Here is a 16,766-nt window from a genome sequence, read left to right as displayed (position 1 = left end):
GTTTTCAGCATCCTTCCACTCACTATTGGCTTGTTCTTCCACAGCCTGGAATACGGGGGGAGTACTTTGGGTTCGGGCCGAATACCGAGCCCGGAGCCCTCTCCTCGGACAGCATGCCAAATATGCATTTATTCTATCTGACTTATTCGTAAGTGTGAACTCGTGAAATCTCAATTCTCCAGCGGCAGTCATCTTTGTTGTAAACGAATTCTACCCAAGCGCTCTTTGGTGACGTGGATGATTACGTTACTGTTGATCATCTGTCCATCATCGTATAAAGCCCACCCTGACAATTTAATTGGTCCGAACAGCTTTTGTTCGAGCATAATAGCTCCACAACAGATCAAGTCCAGACCGAACTTCCCGACCTAACAATGTTGTGGGCGGGGCTAAGTTTGGCTGGCATCCAGGGATTGCAGAGTTAAGAACGTATTTGATCTTCTGTATTTTCTTATATACCTTTAGTCTTTGTTGCTTTCTGAGTATCGACCGCATAATCATGTAGAGCTGCTTTACAGTGATTGCCCTGCGCCAAAATGTAACCAGTGAATTGTTTAATAACCCTTTGAGTCAAAGCTTGAACAAAAACACAGAACCAAATATCCATTTGCAGGCATTGATCACTGCTCTTAATATAAAGCTTAATTCTCACATGTGTCGCTCAGACTGACAGCAGCACAATGTGGAACAAGGGGAAGTAGATGAGTGAAACAAGGGAAAAGCGTGAGGACTTGAGTAAAAGCAATCTGATGACTCAGCATCACAGACCAAATGAAAACTATAAGAAAAACTTGGCTGTTATTGAGATGTACTCGGGTGTGATGGTCTTTGCCCCTGAGCTTGGCACTGCCATCCACTGGCACGCAGCTTGAATGATCAAACCTAGTGTGGCTTTGCAGGCTTAAGTTCTTTGTTGAAGTTGGAGATTTGGAGTTCTTGTCTATTGGCTTTGAGATCATCTATATGCTAGTGCTGCTAAACTTTGACAAATAGCCTATCTTTTAGCATATATACACATTTCAAATGGTCTTCCATTTACAAGGAAATGAACCTAAAGTCTGATGACCCTGCATTCATCCTATATGGAGTTCTGGAGTTTGGAGTCTAAAGTTCTGCAGCGGGGTTCAGCTTCTTAGTGTCCTTTTGTTAAATTCATGAGCCCTTTCTTGATTATTTATTAGCCTGGTTGAGTCTGGTACACACTTTATTAGCTCTTTCCATCTTTGTTTTCTCAGCCTGTCTTTATATAAACACCCCTTTATCTTTCTAATTTTTCTTCAAGTCTTTGTCCTGTCTTTCTCCTCCCTGCAGTTTTGGCTTCAAATCAGTGATACACAACAACCGTGTTTTTACAAGGTCTTACAAAAGGTGGTCAGGGGTACAGTTCATGTGAAAGCAATCCATCTTAACTCACAAAGGTAAACCGCTAGAGTATATTGATGACGTATAATTTGCATGCTCCTGGTCATTTATAGGATAATATATTTCTCCAAGCTGCTTGTATACAAATAACTCCCTTCGGAGAGCATCTTGCATTCTCTGCATCTATTAAAACTCAAGTACCATTCTGTATTTTTACTGCCTGTTTGCATTGCAAATTACATCTTAGACTCAAATGTTACTGGTGACATATATTTTTAAGGCCATTTTATTGACACATAAATCTCTGCTGAACATTTTCTAATGGTGAGTAATATGTTTGGAAGTTTGCATGGTGAATATGCTTAAATGTCTATGACAAAGGGCCATTTCCCAAAGCAAATCCCTCTTGGAAAATGATGGACTATCCATCCATCCATCCATCCATCCACCCACCCACCCACCGGTATGTTAGCTTGTTTCTGCCACAATGTAAAAAATAAAAGAGGTAATTGTGAGTTTAAATCTCACAATTCTGAAATTTGTATCAGAATTGTGATATAAACACACACTTGTGAGTTATAAAGAGATTTAAACTCCCAATTCAGACTTTTTTTTTCTCGCAATTGTGAGTTTATATCTTGCATTCTGACTTCTTTTTCCCCTCAGAACCATGAGATAAACACACAATTGCAATTTATCCAAGTCTGGTACAAGCTTTTATATTTAATACCATCCATGTCAGTGTCTATGGAAATGTTTGAAAATGCACATGTGCAAATACGAACTAATACAAACACTCATGCACAATATATATCAATTTGTAGCCAAAGCCCTGATTCATGGGTTGCAGTCCCCCAAGATTTACAGTATGCTACCGAGTACATAGGAGACGAGAGAAACAAGAATTGCTGTGCTATCATTCTAAAATTCCCCAAAGAATTCCAAGGATCCATTTACCTTAATTAAAACAGCTTTGACTTCTATGCCTAATACAATATTACTCACCATACAGTCACCACACACACAGGCACACACCTGTGCTATCGACACAATTAAAATACCGCATTTTACTATTGAGTGATACACAGATTTTAGATTAAGGTCTTCATCCAGATGAGTTCCATCTTTCTTTCTCCAGTTTGCCACAGTTGCAGCTGCTTATCAGTTAATCATGTTTACGACAGGCCTGACAACTAATAACTTTCCCAGGGAGTTTCGTCTCCCGCCTCCTAATCGGTGGCGGCAGCTCGGCGAGCCATATGCTCGCTGATTATTGAAGGTGATGAGAATGGGGAACGTCGGGCAACACTCAGGGAATGCTGTCAGGCCCAGGCTCCGTGTTATCGAGGGCCAACATGCAGGTCAGGGCTCCAAACGCAAGGCTTGACACATGCTAATGAAGCGCGCTCTCATCAAGCATTCGGCTCAATGCGGCCCGTCGAAAACGACCGGCGGAGCGTTCTGGACTCTCCCGGAACTGCGGGAGCAGTCATATCCCATTATGTCAGCACAGAATAAGCACTGACCCTCACCGTCACTCGGACGACCTACGTCGTGACAGCTTGTCTTGATCGCGAGCACAGGTGGAGGAGGAGAAGATACCGGCTGATGAGTTTGGACTTTAAAGCAGCATCTTGCGGGTGTAAGTGAAAGGGGAAATGCTGCATAACCTTGATAAAGTCTTCTCTCCTGTTTCCAGCGTCGTTTCAGGTCTATGGAATTAGTCGATGACAATGGGTGTCAGCAAGACCAGTTCTAATTGAATTAATCTGGCTATGACTTATAGAATTATTTAAATTATAATCAGTTTAGAATGGAACTTTGAAAGACATACAATAGACATTTTCTGAAACAGTAGTTTAACTGTTATAGTTTGAACATTATAGTTTGACATATACTGATGCTTAAACTTAAAAGAAGAGAAAATTGTCAGTCATTTAACCATCCTCTTTTTGTTTCAAACCCAAATGACCTTTATATTTTTAGAGGAACACACAAGAAGAAATTAAACAATTGTACTATTCATTCTTCTCCATGCAATAACAATGAATGGTGACTAAAATGTTCAAGCTTCAAAAAGGATGCAAAAACACAATAAAACTTTCACAAAAGTGGTTTGTACTTAACTCTACTGTTTATGGGTAAAGAAACAATGTTTAATTCCTGAATGAATCTTTAGAATTAGATATATAATTTTAATTAATTATTTATTCAGTTTAAGTTGGTCTGAATTAAAATTGCATGGGGAAAAAGACAGTTCTTTAAATTGTCAGTCACTTTACAGTAAGGTTTTTAATTTAATTTTTTTTTTATTAAACTACAGTAGTTAACATGAACTAACAATGAACACTATTTCTACAATATTTACAGATCTTAATGTTAATTCCTACATTACTAATTACTAATACATTTTTTAAATCAAAATACAGTTCAAGTTCATGTTAACTACTTAATTTACTAATGTTTACAAATTAACATACAAATACAAATACTGTACAAGTTATAAGGAAAATAATGACCAATTTGATTAATCTTTGAATTATGTCAATAACATTTTACATGAAGTGTACTGGAATTACAACTTGAAATCTTTGAAGCTTCGCTGTTCTCTTTCTAGAGATCTATAGTTCTGCTGGAATTTAGAGTCAATATTTCAGAAAATTCCTTTATTTTGAGATAAATATTGAGCGCATCTGAGAATATCTCCAAGGACTGTTGCCTTTGGCTTGCTCAGTTGGGGATATTTGGGATATTTAATTTAATTAATCAATCAACAATACTATTGATCAGCATTACCAAACGTGGACATTTTCCACTAGAAACAAGCATTGATGTATTATTTTAATTTAATACTGTGAAGCTGCTTTGATACAATCTGTATTGTGAAAAGCGCTATATAAATAAACTTGACTTGACTTGACTTGACAACAACACACTCGCATAGGATCGATATTTTTAGTCTGGATCACGCCTTCTCAGACTGGCAAATTTAGGCTAGGTAATTTGCCCAGACCCACCAACGCTAATTAAATGCAAATCACCAAATGAACTCCTGCTGATGGGTTGGTTTTCCTTGAACTTTGTTTAATCCAATCCTTTAATTGCTTAACAGGATCAATCATGGAACCTTAATTAGCCTAAATGTCCAGATGCGTTTAAGTCATTCAGGTTGTGGAGATTGGAAGAATGTAATGGAGGCTGGCAGTCTGGGGCTGTCTGGGAATTCATCTACTACAGTCAGTCGTCTCCTTGAAATGCGGCGTGAATGCTTCCCTCTCCCTGCCGGTCTACTTTCTCTCCGTGCGGTGAGATCAGTCAGTGAACGGATGCTGTTTTGCTCTGCTAAATAATTTTGCATTAGGCCTACCGCTTCCAAAAGTGGGATGACGCAACTGGCACAGGCCTCCGTTTAAATCAGCCGCATTTTGACCGAATGACTAGGCTAGAACTGCTGAAGTGATTCTGTAATTGAGTGAAATTCAGAGAAGTCTCCTGCAAAGTCTCTAGTTGAAGAGAGATATGTGTTTCACAGGCGTCGAATGACTGGGATGAGTTTGACTTCAGGTCACTTCAATCTATGCTGAAGTGACGGAGGTTTCGAAAGTGTTGATATAAGCCTTCTGCCTGTGGTGGAATCAAGGGCGTAGGCTTGTCTTTAACATTGTATAGGGACATTTTAAAATCAATCAAACTATATAGATGCACCAAGCTTCCGCCTACACAGTGAAAATGCCTGTTACAGTTGAACAGATGTTCTTTTCTTGCAGAAGAATGAAAAAGCCATAGCCTTGTGGGCAGGGATCCAACATACTGTAAGATGCAACAACACTTTGGGCGATCCAAATTTCTATCACTTCCTGTATCATTGTTTCCTGTCTTTCCCATACTGTCCTATAGACACAGACAAACACGTACTGTAAAAAGATGACATGATCAATAAGTCATGACAACATGTTTCTACATTACTTCAACTCATCAAAATACAGTAAGTTAAGCCACTTTATTTTTTAAGTTATACAAAGTATTTTTTTTTTTTTTTAAGTCAGTTTAATGTAATTTAATTTGAAATGACTAACACAGCCAAGTTGATTGTACAAGTATATTGTACAGTCAGTCACAGCATGTGATTATTATAAATATTGATATGGATTATTCTGAAGTCTCTTATACCCAAATCTACAGTGACGTAAAGATCTTTTATTTTAGTGGAAGACTTTGTGTTTAAAATGCCACTTGAAATAAGCATTCAGATGTGCAGAGATTGTTTCATGCGTTCCTCTCAAGATAAGACACAAACGCACATTGCTCTGTTTGTTTTCCTCATTCACTCACTTCATAGCAAATACTAAGCATACATTGCAGTACATTAGATAGTAAATATGTAATCTAAACTGATTTAGCAAGGCACATTTCATTGGGGACAACTCAGATGGAACCTGCATGTTAAGAGCCTGAAGTTACTGCAGAGATTTTATAACCATAGCTTAAATTTATGACTCTGAATCATTTTCACGTTTGCTTCTTGATTAGAACAGGCAGGTTAAATTTCACCAGCCGTGTCTCGCTCTATATGAACCAGTCTGAAGTGTCTCTTTGGTTTTTTTTGGCTTTGAAAAAGGCTGTTTCGTCTGAGAGCATCCAGGGATAAGAAGTCAACTGCTTTTCCATCAACACCTCCCCTGCAGGAGTATCAAGTCTGGCAGGCTTTAAGAGCTACTCCTTTCTCTGGCCTCCTCCGACCACTCTTGGTGTGCCAGCACCTCCAGATCTATTGTGAGCTAACTGAGAAACCTGGCAGGCTTGGCTTACTGTTTACACTTGATGCACTTGAATGCTGCCAAACTACCACTGGGTGGTAGCAGGTGGGGTTCAGTGCTGGCAAACTGATAAGCACATTGACCTGGGCACAAAAAGCTAGCGATCAATCCCGCAGCCAATGAAGCACACTGGAGAGGCGAGATGCACCCAGGCATATCGGAGATTATTGGGTTGGCATTAGGATGAATCAGGTGGTGTGAGAGCTAGCGAAACTGAAAATGTTTAAAATCTTATGGGTGAACTGGATTTACAAGATCGATGAGGTGTTGAGCACAGGCTCGCAGTGATGTACAGTACATCTGTTACAGCATTGTATCAGGAGGTAGAGGATGGCTACTGAAACACTTGGCACTGTATTACATAACCACAGCATTAAATGTAAATGCAGATTTCATATACTTTCATGTTTGGCCATGCATTAGACAAATACATCATCCTAGTGCCTTATTTGTATAAGAGCAGCGTTCTCGTATATGTCTCTTTCAGCCCTTTGACAATACCAAAGATCAAAGGCCCAACAAAAAATATTTTATAATATAAAATCTTAAAGTCCCCCTGTGGTGAAAATCAAAGTTTTAATATTGTTTATATGTCTGTGTGGTGTTTTAAATATGCTTTAAGACAAAACATGTGTACATTTATAAGTCAACACCATTGCTGAGTATTTTCTCCTTAAAGTCTGCGTGAACCGGAAGTTGCAAACGACTTTTCTCCAGTGTTGTGACGTATTTCCCAGTGAAAAGGAATATTGAACAGAGGGCAGGGTTGTACTCTAGCGCTCCTCCTCTCCATCTCTCGCTCATAACAGACTAACGGTTTGAGGGGAGTGGTTAAGCGTTAACCGTCATCGGAGAAGGAACGCCATTCCAGACCGGAAGTAACTTTTCAGACTTTGATTAAAGATTACGACGGCAAACAATTTTTTTCTGTGTATTAACTTGCACGGATTAATTGTTCACCACAAGACTAGTAATATGCGCTAACAAAGTAAATAGGGTCAATTTTGATTTCAGTTGGACTTTAAAACTGCAGTGAAACTACCTTGTAACCAATCACGTCATCGTGTGATCATCAACAAGTGGATCTCTGAGCTGGTGTGAGTGAGTGGAGGCGGGGCTAATTTGCATATTCATAGAACCGAGCATACTAAATGAGCCAAGGGTGTAGAGTTACATTCAAGCTATTTAAAGACATGATTTTTTTCCGCTATTTTAAATTGTAATACTATTTCATAATATTAGTGTTTTATTGTATTTTGATCAAATAAATGCATTAGATACTACATAATCTCACAGACACCAAACTGGTAGTGTAAGTATATTTCCTTACAAGTTCCTGTTCTGGTCCTTCCAAAACCAGGACATTTTATTAGCAGTGCTAGAGTGTCCAATTGGAAGGCTTTCCCTTCCTCACAAAATTGTCTGAACTGATTTCAAATAGTGCTAAATTGCCCTATGACATCAATATCTGAAGATATGACAGTCCCCAGTAATCATGGTTACATGATTTGTCTCTGCTCTTGGATGTACCGTGGTCCATTGCATCTTAAATATGGTTTAATGTCATCCAAATCCACGCTGAAAGGTTTATTTGCTGTTTTTGTTTTTGAACAAGGGGAATATGCTTTGTTCCTTTCTCAGAGAAACTAACTGTTTGATTAAATTACCATCTAATCATGGTAATTTAGGAACCTGACACATCTTGTTGAACGCGTTCCTAGGCAGAGATGCTCAGATAACCACTAGCTCGTTACAATTCTTGATGGATCTGAGCAATAATTGCAAGCTGCTCCTGGTGACAGCTTCTGTGCAAAATTGCTGACTTTAATGGAATTGCTTTTTGCTAACAAAGTGACAAAGGTTATTCTTAACATGATATGATAATGATTCACAGATAAATGTTCGCTACACTTTCCCAATGAACTGTACGTAGTGACAAGTGTGTGCGGGTGTGGTGAAAGTGACAGAAAAACTGTATAGTTATTGTCAGAGCATGTTATAAGTTATAAAGAATAAAAAGTCACATTCAAGTTCCAATTTACCAAAAAATAGTCTCAATTACCTTTTTTTCAACTAATAATAACACTTTTTAGGACTGGGTTATTGACAACTAACTTAAAATATAATATGATCCGTATAAATATGTCATGATTCCATGCACTGCAACACATCACAACATCATAAATTGGATTGTGACTGAAACCCAGTGTGTCCATAACAGAGTGAATCTCTGTGCTTATTTGGACGACTTGCTGCTTCAATCGATCTGTTGGACATGATATGGATGCACAAAATAAAAATATTGATAAAAGGATCTAAAGCACAATATCATGACAACAAATATTTCTCTATCAGTATGATTGTATCAGCACAGCTCTACTACTATTACTAAACAAATATTTCTCTAAGCCATATAGGAATAACAAGTGATGGGCCAAAGGTACTTCTCATACAAATCCTTTCAAATCCATTACTAGAACACTACATTAATCAACTAAATTCTAATGCTATATTGGAATTTTAACTGGAGCATGTTATAATCTTTTTCTATTTGAGTTCATACAGTTTACCGTTTTCTATTTGAATGTATTTTAAAATGTAATTTATTTTGGTGATGGTAAAGCTGAATTTTCAGCATCATTGCTCCAGTCTTCAGTGTCACATGATCCTTCTGAAATCATTCTAATATGCTGATTTGGTGCTCAAGTCTTACCTCAAACTTTTGAATGGTGTAAAAACTTTTTCCAACATTTATAATAATAAGAAATATTTATTGAGCAGCAAATCAGCACATTATAATGATTTCTGAAGGATCATGTGACACTGAAAACTGGAGTAATGATGCTGAAAATTCAGCTATGCCATTACAGGAATACATTTTAAAATATATAAAAAAAAGAAAACAGTTATTTTAAAATGTAGCAATTGTAGCCTTGGTAAGCAAAAACATATTTAATGAAAGATGTATTAATACTGAATTATCAAAACATTTATTTAGTTATGTATTTAATAGTGAAAGTGAAAGTGACATGTGAAGGTCACGCATGGTAACCCATACTCGGGAATTTGTACTCTGCATTTAACCCATCCAAGTTAGTGCACACACATTAGGAGCAGAGTAGTGAGTAGTGAACACACACACACACACACACACACACACACACACACTGCAAACCGTGACACACCCGTAACAGTGGGCAGCCATTATGCTGAGGCGACCGAAGTGCGATTAGGGGGTTAGATGCCTTGCTCAAGGGCACCTCAGTCATTTCCCTAAAGCCCTAAATATTGATATTGCACCCTAAATCCTCAATACTGAGTTTCCCACAATTCGAGCACTGATTTTAAATCCAAGGATAAAAACAAATTCTCAAGGCACAAAAAAAGAACTCCACTATGACAGCTTTTCACTATGCAGTTCCAGATCTCTCTAAGAATGGACATGCTGTGAGTGTACGCCAGTATTAATAGAAAGACAGCATTCCACAGCAGCCACAGAGCATTTTAGAGGCTGCATTAAGCATTTATGTTCATGTGCTTTCACTGTGCTTTCATCTTTTCAGATGCCAAACAGGGGTCAAAACAGGGTCACTGATATATTTAGATGACTAGATATTCCACAAAATGTATATATTCTGCATACATTTTTTTTTTTTTTTTAAACTTCTGCATAGCTACAAAACTGATTTCTCTTTTTTCAGTTGCAGGTGATGAATTTTTTACCTGGCTGACTTGAGTCAAATCTCCAGCGAGGGGAGTGGTAGAGCACCGGACCCCTGACTACCCGGACACCCTCTCTACTGGATTCACGCTCCAGCTTGTGAGCCTCGGAGCCCTGGATCTCTTGTCTCTCACCTTTTTCCTCTGGACCTTGACCTGGGAACAGCGCCATAACAGTCCGCCCAATGCTGAGGAGGAACTGCCTGCTGCTGTTCCTGTGCTTCCTCTTTGAGCAGAGCTCCTGCGCTCCCGTCCAAAGCAGGCCAGGGCAAGAGTGGCCCCACAGCCAGACGGGGCCATCGGCGGCAGGAAGGAATGGAGGTTCCAGAGGATTCCAGAGGGTCAAGAGGGGCTGGGTGTGGAACCAGTTCTTTGTGCTTGAGGAGTACATGGGCTCGGACCCACAGTACGTTGGAAAGGTATAAAGTGCTTTGATCAAGGATAAGAAGTATGATTGCATTTCAACTGCAACTTAATAACCGTAACAGCTTTCAGAAGTCATACTGAGCCAAAGCCAGTCCCCGCTGCCTTGGGATCTGTCTGCCTTTCCTTTAATTTGTTTAATCCAAACCCCCAGCTCATATTCGTTTGCCTAAATTAACTAACATATTCTGTCCCATATTAAAGGAACTCAGAGACTCAGTGTCTTAACGTTGCTTAAGATAAGCTAAAAGCACAGGATAGACAGGCATCTGCCATAATATTTCCATTATTTTAATGTTTCAGTCTGTGTTTTCTTACCACGACTTACCAAGATAGTTAAGCAAGAAAACATAAGTAGTGACAGCTTACCCATTGTAACTGTCACTGATTTGAGATCTAATACAAATCCTCTTAAGTAAGAACAGTCAAACAGAAATTGGGTCTCATTCACTAACCATGTATACAAACATATGTGCATAAAACCTGCCATGAAATTTAATTTAGTTGCATCCTAAGAAAAAGTGTTTTCTTAGAACTGTCAAGCAAATATAATTCACACTGTAGTTTATGTTTTTGTCTGTTACTCCAAAAAAGCACTCAGTACATAAATAGTTTCATGACAAAATATAAAAATCTTCACGTGTTTAAGGAAAATACAGCAGCACATATTGGAAGCGATGAAATCCAGCCACCAGACAATACAGACAGTGAGACTTTGCCATTAATTCTAATAATAATGCAGCTGACAGGTCACATAATGTAATTTTTCTGTTGTATTGCATTAACATGAATCTGTCATCAGGTAAAAATTGGTTTTTAGCATGATGCACACATTTTGGTGGAAGACATGTGCACACTGACAGTGATCTTTAATCACAAACCATTCATATTCATTGGTGCATTTCCGAGCATGCGGTCACAACAACACAACTTGAAGCTGAAATCTAATTTTCATGCAGAAAAGTGCCTTAGTCTTCCACAGAACATCGCCTTCAGCAGATTATAACCCGACCTGATCTTTCCACACACTTATCAAGTAAAATGAGACATTTCAGTATGAATATTATTTTACATTAATAAGATTCATCGCTGATGGGCCTTGCCACTGTGTCACTGTCACCGCCTTTTTTCCAAATACTGTACATGCAGATATGTGGAGAGGAAGAGACTAAACAAATCTCCCAAAGTCAAGTTCCTTCTTAGTAGTGATTAGGGCTTCATTTTGTGCCAAAATCATCTTAAAACAGATGGCTTCGTCCCCTGCCATGTGGAGCATGATTTGAACACCTCACTTTATTTAACATTTAAAGAGGATTTTCCCTCTAAGGAAGTATGAACTAGTGCCCTCCACACTTTACCCAGTTTAATGGAACAAATCACCTGATACATCCTATATGTCACTCGAAGCAGAAGGAAATGACATATTATATTTAGCATTTGCTTAACTTTTTATGTCAGACTACGGTTAGGTTTCCTAGAACAGGAATTCATTCTCTTTCTGCAATAGCGGTTTCATTATCAGACAGGTAAATGTGAATTCACCAAGAGAACTAGGAGAAACAAAGAAAAAAAGTGACAATGGAATGCTCAAGGCCACAACACATCAGCAAACATGACTTGCGGCACAGATGAATACTTCGCCAGCTTTAGCGGGGTCTGCTTTGCATACTCTTCAGAGCGGTTTGCGTAAGACGTCTTAATCAGGACAATGAGCCAAAATACCAGCAAAACTGATTAGCATAATAAAAAATAAATAAATAAACACGGTAATGTCACAACGCATATTCAGTGAGTTCCAAGACCGTAACTGATCATGGCTGGGGTTTAGAGGTAAGAGAAAAGGCAAGGAAGCTTCTCTTTTGGCTTGTTTTGTTTTTACCTTGAACCAGGGACTGGCTTTTGTCTATTTTGAATTAATAAATGCACGACTCTCCTAACATTTGTTTACTGCTGTGTGACAGAAAGAGGGTTGTGTGCTATGGTGTCTAAGGACTGAACAAAATGAAAAAGGAGCGGAAAGAACAATGCTTGTGTTTCTTTTGGCTTCTTAGTCAGGCATAAATTGCACTTGGGACTTTGTATTGTTTCTCTGCCATGTCCATTACCTTTATCTATTGGCATCCAAACTGCTTTTTGTTTGTGTATGGGTTGGTATTTCTGATGAACCATGAATTAAGCCACAACACAACGAAATGAATCCACAACACAACGGAAATGAGCCACAACACAACGGAAATAAGCCACAACACAACGGAAAATGTCCAGCACAACGAAATAAAGCCGCAACACAACGGAAATGCTTCCGACCACTAAAGGGCTCTCGGAGCCCGGTGAAGTTAGTTTCCCTTTATACTTATTTCATTGTGTTGTACATTTTCCGTTGTGTTGTGGCTTATTTCCGTTGCGTTGTACATTTTCCGTTGTTTTGTGGATTAATTTCCTTGTGTTGTGAACTTATGTTTGCTTTTTAAATTTCGTTGTGTTGTGCACTACTGGGCCACCGTAGCAAGGCCTGTCATAACCTGCTACATGTGTTTATGAAGAGATAACACATACATTTACCATTTATTTTTATTTCTGTTACTTTTTATTTAACCATTTAAACAATACCCATCAGAACATCTCAGCAACCACATAGAAACGGACAACAAACCAAAAAGAACACTTCAGCAATTGCATAGCAACGCACTACAGTCCAATCAGATTGAAAAATAGAGTTGTGACATGCTTTGATCTTGCTGCCACGTGGTCACATGGTTCATGGTGCTCTCAATTGTTCCAAACAACTCTGCGCTGTCAATCTCTTTGAATGTGTTTGAGCAGGATAGACATCACTATGTTTGAATTAATATTTTCTCATTTTATTTGTCTTATTTTATTATTTTAGTGGTTAGAATGAGTAAAGCTGTTTGTTTCTGTTAGAATGACAAATGTTTTAAAAGTAAAAATTTTAGGCTGCTCTGCCTCAGCAGTCTAACATCGCTCAACAATGTCAAATTAACCAATCAAATCGAAGAAGGCGGGTCTTGTTCACAGAAGACGAGTGCGGAAGAGTGTAGTGGTAAGCAGCTAAACATTTGATATTTGACAACTGTTTTATGATAGAAATGTTCAATGACTGACAGTAATATCCAGCGATGCAAACTACTCAACTTTTTATTAAATTTCGCCATTTTGAATTGAACATCCTATCATGATTCACACAATTCATAACTGAATGTGACAAGACAACAAACATTTGACATATTATACATATGAAAAAGTGAATGTGTACATATTTTAAAATAAAATATAATTTGCAAATAATTTAAACTGATTACGCAATAACTACAATTAGACCTAGAAGGTCTTCCTTTTTCTTTATTTCTCACCCCCGTCTGACGGTAGGTCAGTGCAAGCAAATATTGAACTTAACCCAAGACAGAAGTTTAAAATAGCGTTACATAAAACAAGGCAACCAAGTGCATTCAACAAAATTATTTATTGTATAATATATCCAGTGAGGTGCTAGATTATTCCTTGAATAGGAAGTCTTCATAAACTCATTCGACCTCCTACAAGTAGAGAAAGATATTAAAAAGACCAAAATCGTTAAAATATGACAACTGGAATCTGGTTATGGTAGCTATTGAAGTATTGCTTGCATTATCTAACTTCAATTATAGTCTATCTATTATCTAACGATATACATGAACTAAAACACGCTGCAAAAAATACCACTTCTGGCTTGAGGTCAACTAATGTGTTAAAATGTCAAAAAATGCAGTTATTTTATCAACTTACTTGCACGTCTGCTTGATAATCTATCTATAAATTACAGGAACGTCTGTCTGTCTGTCTGTCTGTATGTCTGTCTGTGTGTCTGTTAACCGCATATCTCTCGAACCGTTAGTCCGATGGATTTCAAACTTGACAGGTGTCTCGCCATGGGCACGAGTAAGTGCAGTTCCAAGTTTGACGTTGTTTGGATGAGAAATGCTAAAGATATCGTTAAATATATCATTTTTAAAAGGTTGTGGTTTAAAAATAAACATTCTGACATTAGAGGGTTGTATCGGTCAAAGAAGCCCCAAGAAGGTTGTGGTTTGAAAATAAACATTCTGACATAAACACTCTGTCAGCTACACTGTTTACTTCTGAATATTATAGTTTGGTTCCAGAACGTGATAAATCCATTTTGATTAATTTGAGTAAAAATGTGTTTTCTTTACCAAGAAAGTGGCAAGATGAAAACGACTATTTTCTGTTTCAAACTTTCACATAGCATCTTTAGGTTATAATAACATAAAAAATTCAAATCCAGATTTAGATTTTCAAAGATTATAATTATATTATTTCTATTATAAAAACTGATTATTTTTCCCCAAAAAGGCAATAAATTCATGACACTTTTTTTTCAAAATGCAATTAATCCATTGAATCAATATAAAAGTTATTTTTTATCATATTGAAACTGTTGAAATCAGCCATCGCTAAGAAATATCTCCTGAACTTTTTGACGGCGATCAGCTCACAAAAACTGATTTTGCACTTTGCACTTTGCACTGCTCCCTGAATCGACGCGCTTATTCATTTGTGGATGTTAACTGTATCTGTAAGTCAGCTATGCTGTTTACTTCTGAATATTATATTTCATTCTGATGCGCTTAAAGTTATCGCTACTGTGTAATAGTAGCCTATGCTATTCACCAACTAAACATATCCTATTCAATGCGATCACAGTCTCTTTCACGGGCATCATTTGTAGTTGCCTATTCACAAACTGTTTCCTCAAGCATAGCGTTTTCTCGGAGTTCACTGTGTGCTTTCTACCATGCACAAATAAAAATGTCACTGAACTTTTGCTGTGTAATTGTAACAATGAGCACTCAAACACACCAAACCAACAATTACTCAAAACACACTCAAAAACTGATTTTGCACAGGCATTTTGCACTAGCACTTAGAAGGTTGTGGTATAATAAACACTCAGTCAGCTACACTGTTTACTTCTGAATATTATAGTTTATTCACAGCCATCATTTGTAGTAACCTAGCCTGCTCCCTGAATTCAATGCGTTCACAGTCTCTTTCACGGGCACCAAACCAACAATTACTAAAAACACACACAAAAACTGATTTTGCACGGGCATTTTGCACTAGTAAATATAAATTAATAATTTAGCAACATCGTAAACTTGACTGTCTCTTTCCATATAACGTTAACGTTACTCCATAATTGGCTTCATTCATGTGACGTTTGTAGTCATCAGACTACCTTTATAAGTTCAATAACCAACAACTTTAACTGCACATCAAACGCTGTTGTAAGTTATTAAAGGCAGAATAACAGTATTTGCGGGTGGACAGACTAAAAACTACATAAATAAGGATAGAGGGCTGTTTAACTCAAATAAACACCGTGCAGTTGAGAATAACTGTAAAGGCCATGATACAAACACTTCAACCGTATAACTTAAACAGTTAAACAAAGGCAAACAAAGTGACACTTAAAATGTCATTTAAACAGAAACGTTGTTTTTTTCGGGCTCAAGCTTAATTTCTTCGACCAGTCGTCGTCGGAAAACTATACCGTGACAACAACACTGGAAAAGATTTGCAACAGCTGAGAAGAATCTGTTTCGATGAGAACTTACCATGAGGAGAAAAGCGGCACTTGTGCCTTATAAAGGAAGTTAATTCGACTACTTTATACAAATACAGCACCAATAATCCGCATAACAAGAAGAAACGTTGCCTTTATAGCGACCTCTCCGCTTTATGAGAAGAGTTTGTCGAAGTATAAAGATGAAGTGAAGCCATTACGAGAGAATCCCGCCTCTAGTATAAATAAATGGGGTTCAATGCTGGAACTTTAGTGTTTGGAACTATTTGTTGCTCCACGACCCGCGTTACTTCCGCATTCCTCAGTTCCTATGGAAGTCAATGGGAGTGTCGTAACTCTGTTTTTCAACAGCTCTGAGTCCAATAAGAACACATCAGCAACAGCATAGCAACGCACTACAGTCCAATAAGAACACCTCAGCAACCGCATAGCAACACACTACAGTCCAATAAGAACACCTCAGCAACCGCATAGTAATGCACTATAAACCACTCAGAAAACTTCAACCACCCATTACATTCAAGCATCGTGATAAAGAACTCTGCTTCACTCACATTTTCCTTACAAAAAGTAACAATCTAATTGAATTGTAAATAACATGGCCTGGGTCATTCATGTTGAGCCAGTAGGCTACTTTGAGATCTGTAACCTTTTAAAACATCTGTATGCTTGTGTTGTAATTTAAGGAAGTAATTTTATGAAAGTGTATACAAGACTTTCAGAAATAAGCTCTGGTTAAGAACAGACACTTAAGCTTTATTACTTTTAGGCCCGGTTTCACAAAAATGGCTTAGATTAAGCCATGTTTAGGCCTTCGTTCAATTTTAGTAGCTTTTACA

General features: G+C 37.9%; 1 protein-coding gene across 1 annotated transcript in view; it reads left to right on the top strand.

Moving 5' to 3' along the window:
- cdh12b (cadherin 12b) overlaps window positions 1–16,766 on the top strand; it is a 140,535-nt gene that overhangs the window by 49,613 nt on the left and 74,156 nt on the right. The window contains exon 2 of the mRNA XM_084135125.1: window positions 9,881–10,318. Within this exon, the coding sequence (XP_083991251.1) occupies window positions 10,085–10,318 (234 nt within the window). The 5' untranslated portion in view covers window positions 9,881–10,084. The remainder of the gene's footprint in view (window positions 1–9,880; window positions 10,319–16,766) is intronic.

The sequence above is a fragment of the Abramis brama genome (assembly GCF_963993115.1).
Source record: "Abramis brama genome assembly, chromosome: 14".
NCBI lineage: Eukaryota > Metazoa > Chordata > Actinopteri > Cypriniformes > Leuciscidae > Abramis > Abramis brama.
This window is presented reverse-complemented; position numbering and strand designations above follow the sequence as displayed.